General features: G+C 49.3%; 1 protein-coding gene across 1 annotated transcript in view; it reads left to right on the plus strand.

Annotated features, from left to right (window-relative positions):
- The window catches only part of SLIT3 (slit homolog 3 (Drosophila)), a gene marked incomplete at its 5' end in the record, with an annotated part of 205,812 nt that overhangs the window by 106,645 nt on the left and 93,946 nt on the right, over positions 1–5,221 (plus strand). Inside the window, 2 exons of the mRNA XM_008582348.1 lie at positions 2,931–3,074; positions 4,378–4,541. Coding sequence (XP_008580570.1) covers positions 2,931–3,074; positions 4,378–4,541 — 308 coding nt within the window. The remainder of the gene's footprint in view (positions 1–2,930; positions 3,075–4,377; positions 4,542–5,221) is intronic.

Raw genomic sequence — 5,221 nt, forward strand, 5'->3', positions numbered from 1 at the left:
CTTGTTTTGATGCCTTGCATCTTTGAAATAACATTCCATGCAAAGAGATCCAGGAGCAATCAGAAACAAAGTGTCTGGATGAGAAAAAGAAGATGATGGGTGAGGAGGGTTGCCAGGGTGGCATTCCATTTGTACACCTTTTCAAGGCAGGTCAAAGCTGCCACTGCTCTCTCCCTATGGTCATCCTCCATGACCAGGGCCTAACAATCTCCAAAACCAAGTTCTGCAACAGGGCTCGTGCATCTGCACTGGGATCTTAAATCTAAATGCCTACTGAGGCAAGAAAGGTAAAATAAACTAGTGAAGGGTATACGATAGGGAGTAGTGAGGACTGTGGCAAACAGAGAGCATATGTGCTGTCTAAAGGGGGCAGCCACTGCATTGCTACTACCAGTGGACCCAGTGTTGCCAGAGCTTCTAAACTGTTTTTTCAAGAGAGAGTAGAAATCTGGTGTGTGTGAGTGTTTGAGTGTGTGTGTGTGGTACATGAAATTTCCTTCTAAAATACAGAGAGGGTTAAATGAAGAGATTTGCATGTGACATGTCACAATATGTTACAAGGATGATTCTATCCTCAGGTCATCAGATAGGCACCTCTGACCTGGTTTCTTTCCTGAACAGTTCAACATTTGCTGACAAACTTGATGTACTCAGAAGGCCCTGAATATCAAGGTCTGGAAAAAAATCGATCACAAACTTTTTTTTGAACAAGCAAATCAAAAAAATTGTGTGTGTGTGAAAGATCCATTTCTGACCTCCGATTGCTTGTTCCTGTCAGGTCCTCTAGCTTTTCTCTTTGCTTCTCTGCTCCATAGTATCCTCCTCAGAATGTCCCCAAGATGGAGTGACTTCAACTAAAATTGAATACACAAAGCACAGGAAATTCTTGGGGGAAATGTTGAAAAGGGGATAGATAGGCAGATGGGCGGGGTAGATAAGGCATTAATAAGGAAAAAATGGAACCCTCAAGAGTCCTAAATTATCATAACTACTTCCAACATGCTCCCTGGAAACTTGTGTGACCTTGAACAAGTCCATCAAACTCCCAGCCTCAGTTTCCTCACCTGTAACTTGTGAGGCTGGCTCTGCCCATGCCCAGGTTGTCAGGAGAATAAATAGGATGTCAGGAAGCACTTTGGAAAACACAGAACGTATTCAAGCAACGTGAGCCTTTTTCCATTGCGAGGCAGGAGGACATCTGTGTGAACCCTTGGGATCTTGCCCATTATTAGCCAGATTAAACAGGCAGTTCTTCTTCCTCTTGTCACTGCTACAGCTGCCTGCCTACACGCGGGGTGCACGGGGGACTGCCAGGGAGGACGGGTCCCACAGCCAGGGAGAGGTGGCATGGGTGATTGAGCACCCACAGGCAGCCCCACCATTGCCAACTGAAGTCCCCCTGGATCCTGGTATCGAGAGACTCCTGAGGCAAGCCAGCCTGTTACGAGTCCTGTGGGTCACTCTCTACCAGGGACACTCTCAGCCAGCCATGAAAATAAACATTTTAAAAATTGAGCATTTCTGCTGGTTAGTGTAGTTTCCCTCCTCTCCCCTGCTCTCCCACCACTTCCATTCAGGAAAGAGTGAGAAAGGATTTCATGCTAGTTTTGAGGGCACAACTAGTCAGTCTAGGATCAGTAAAAGGAATCTTTAGGACCCAAATTTATTTGACTTGCTAGCCCTATTCTGGAAAATTCTCCCATAACCCTCATGGTATCTTCTGTACCAGAACAGAGTTTCACCCAAAAGGCAGCTCCCTTTAATGCTTTTTAGGAGGAAGCAGGGGAGGTTCTGGAAGAGCTAAAAACCACAGCAGAATGGGTCCCTTGTGAATAGGAAGGCTGACCCTGGGAGATCCATGTCGCCTTAGAGAATCAAGACCCCTTGATGTTGGGTACATGTCTTAATAAAGAATATGCACTAAGAATAAAGAGAGGAAAAATATAAATGTTATTTGTGCCATCATAGAGCTTACAGTCTTGTGGGGGAGGCAAATGATAAACAAAAAAAAAAACAAAAAACCGAAGAAATATCCTAAAATCACAAATTGAGGTGACTGCCAGGAAGAAAATATACAGAGGACTGTGAGAGACAATAACAGAGGAAGGAGGGGAGAGGAGGTCAGGGCGGGCCTCTCTGAGGAGGTGACGTTGAGCTGAGTTGCAAAGGAGGAGAAGCCTTGCTGCCAGAGGGACAAGAGAGCGCTCCAAGGACCTGGGCAAAAGTGCCCACGGTTTGTTTGAGGCACGAAAAGGCAGCTGGAGGAAGTGAAGGGTGTGGGTGGGTGGTGGGGAGGGGTTAGGATGAGAGTGGGGAAAGGGGCAGAGGTCAGATCACAAGGGCTGTGTCATGTGTGTGTGTGTGTGTGTGTGTGTGTGTGTGTATGTGTGTGTGTGTAAGAGGTAGAATCCGTGTGTGTGCACACGTGCCTATACCTGGATGCATTTTTTTCTGGGGAGATGACCTATAACTTCCATCAAATTTCCAATGAGATCAGTGATCCAAAAGAACTCTAAAGAATTTTCTGAATCAAAATTGATCTTAGTCAATCGGCTAAAGCTTTAAAACAATTATAGCAAATGATTTTTTTTCCCCCTTTTCAATTCCTGGAAGCTCTGAATTCTAAAGCAGAAAGGAAGCACGTGGGGTGCCATTTCAGGTCCCCCTCCGAGGTTGTGGGTATGAGGGAAGTCTCCAGGTGACAGTAGCGAGTGGCACAGCACCAGTGGTGACAGGGTGTGCGAGTGCCAGATGTGTCTGGAGTTTCAGTGGCCACAGGACTGCAGTCCCTCTCTCACTGTTCAGCAGCAGGGACTCAGGCTGCAAGGATGAGTGATGGGAGCTCTGCAGCCGGTCCCCTGCAGGAGCAGCCCTTGCTCCTCTCGTAATTACCAGGATTAGTGAATCACCAGCCTCTCTTTCGTTTGCAGTCTCCTCAATGCCAACAAGATCAACTGCCTGCGGGTGAACACGTTCCAGGATCTGCAGAACCTCAACTTGCTCTCCCTGTACGACAACAAGCTGCAGACCATCAGCAAGGGGCTCTTCGCTCCTCTGCAGTCCATCCAGACGCTGTGAGTATGCTGTCTCGAGCACCAGTGGGTGCCCGGGCAGCAGAAGACCCCAAACACCCAGTCACAGAGAGCACCCAGAATGAAGGCAAAAGAGCATGTCCAGCAGGATTTCTAGAGGCTGCAGCGAGAGTGGAATGATAAGAACAGTGATAGCTTACCTGTACTGAGGTGACGCAGTGCTCAACACCACACTGAGTACTTGCCCATCTTAACCTTTAAGGCTCACAACCACCTATGAGGTAGGTGCTATTATTATGCCCAGTTTATATGTGAGGAAACCAAGGCACAGAGAGGTTAGGTAACTTAACAAGGTCACACAGCTTGTAAGCAGGATTTGAATCCAGGCAGAAGAGCTCCCGAGCTGCTCTCATAACCACTGCAGACACTGTATTCTGAGCATGCTCCAATCCATCCTTGCTGATAACCCATTCCTGCCCACCAACACCCCTCCATGCTGCAAAACAAGCCTCAGATACGGGTGCTCTTAGAATATTTCACCTCCCTCTTTGGGAAGAACTTCCTCACTCCCAAGCACTGCAGATGTTCATAAATATTTCAGTTAAATAGAAGACATCTGAGTACAGATCTCAGCCCATGTTTTTGATGGCTCCAGCCTCAGGCTTAGACCCCAGCCCCAGGCCTGCAATGATCCTGGGTGCTTCTGGAAGCCCTATAAGTCATCTGGTACTTGCTGCCCCTGTAGCCAGAAACAGGAACCAATATAAGGAAGAGCAGCTGCTATATAGTGAACACCGACCACGTGCCAAGCACCGTGTTTGGCGCTTTGCAGCGTGTTTCTTACTGAGCCAGGGGAAGCAGGCCCACGGTGCTCTCACGATGGTAAGGATAATTACAACAATACCCGCTACTATATATGGAACACCCACCATATGCCCGTCGCCGTGCCAGCTGCTTTATGTGCCTGGTACCACTGGGCTTAGAGAAATAAAATGCAGTCTACTCTAAGTGTACACTCCCAGCCGCGACTTGCTTTGCCCATCAGCATTGGTGTGGGTGAGAGTATAGGCAATCGGTGGAGGGTCCTGCCCCAAATGGGGAGCGCTGGGAGGCTGATTCCCCAGAGCAGATGCCAGCTGCATCTGTGGCTGTCTTTTGCAGACAGCAGGCTTCAGGCCCCCTCTTCCAGTCCTGTCTGTAAGTAGCCCCCCCACCCGCCCACCAGGCCTCCTGGGTCGATGAGGGAGGGAGCCTTGCACAGGATCGTCAGGATCCAGCAGCAGGCAGGGTGGTGGAGCAAGGCACCACGGGTCACTCCTGACTAATGACTCCGTCCCTCTCACAGCCACCTAGCCCAAAACCCATTTGTGTGTGACTGCCACTTGAAGTGGCTGGCCGACTACCTCCAGGACAACCCCATCGAGACAAGCGGGGCCCGCTGCAGCAGCCCGCGCCGGCTCGCCAACAAGCGCATCAGCCAGATGAAGAGCAAGAAGTTCCGCTGCTCAGGTAATCAGGTTACGGGGCTGGGCCCCACTTTCTGACTCACAGTACAGCAGCCCCGGAGAGGCCAATAATCCAATCTGGAGGACAGCAAGAGCTGTAATGGCTCCTGGGGAGCATCTTTGCAAATTAAATTGGGGAAATTCAGTTAGCCCTGCAGAAAACCAATTACCTTATGGATTTAAAATAAAACATACACACACAATAAAAGCATGGGGGAGGGGGCGGCGGTTTCAGGGGAGACAGAACCCAGGCGGCAGCCAATCTCCAGAGCTAGGTGGAGGCTAGGGTTGGGGCAGTCTTTGCACATGTGCCCTTTAGAGGCTAAGATTTGTTCTTTACTCTCCAAAGCCTGCTCCCCAAATGGCAGGGAGAGAAATAAATACAGCCTGGTTCAGGTTGCAGGCAGTATGCAATCTTGGGCGCCTCCCCACTCCCCTCTAAGACGAACTTTGGTACAGCCCTTCTACCACAGTGCATTATAGGTTTCACAGACATTCTTGCCAGCTGTCTCCTCCACCCAGACTGCTACATTCTGGTTATGGAGAGAACAGCAAAGAGTTGTGCTTAGGCAGAAACAAAGCCTTGTTCTCCTGTGCCCCAAGCTCTCTCTAGAAATCTTCCTCCCCACTGCACCCAGGAGGAATGGCAGGGGAATTCTCAGCCTTCTCATCTTGGAAGAGAAG

The sequence above is a fragment of the Galeopterus variegatus genome, unplaced genomic scaffold (genome assembly GCF_000696425.1).
Source record: "Galeopterus variegatus unplaced genomic scaffold, G_variegatus-3.0.2 Scaffold2578, whole genome shotgun sequence".
Taxonomy (NCBI): domain Eukaryota; kingdom Metazoa; phylum Chordata; class Mammalia; order Dermoptera; family Cynocephalidae; genus Galeopterus; species Galeopterus variegatus.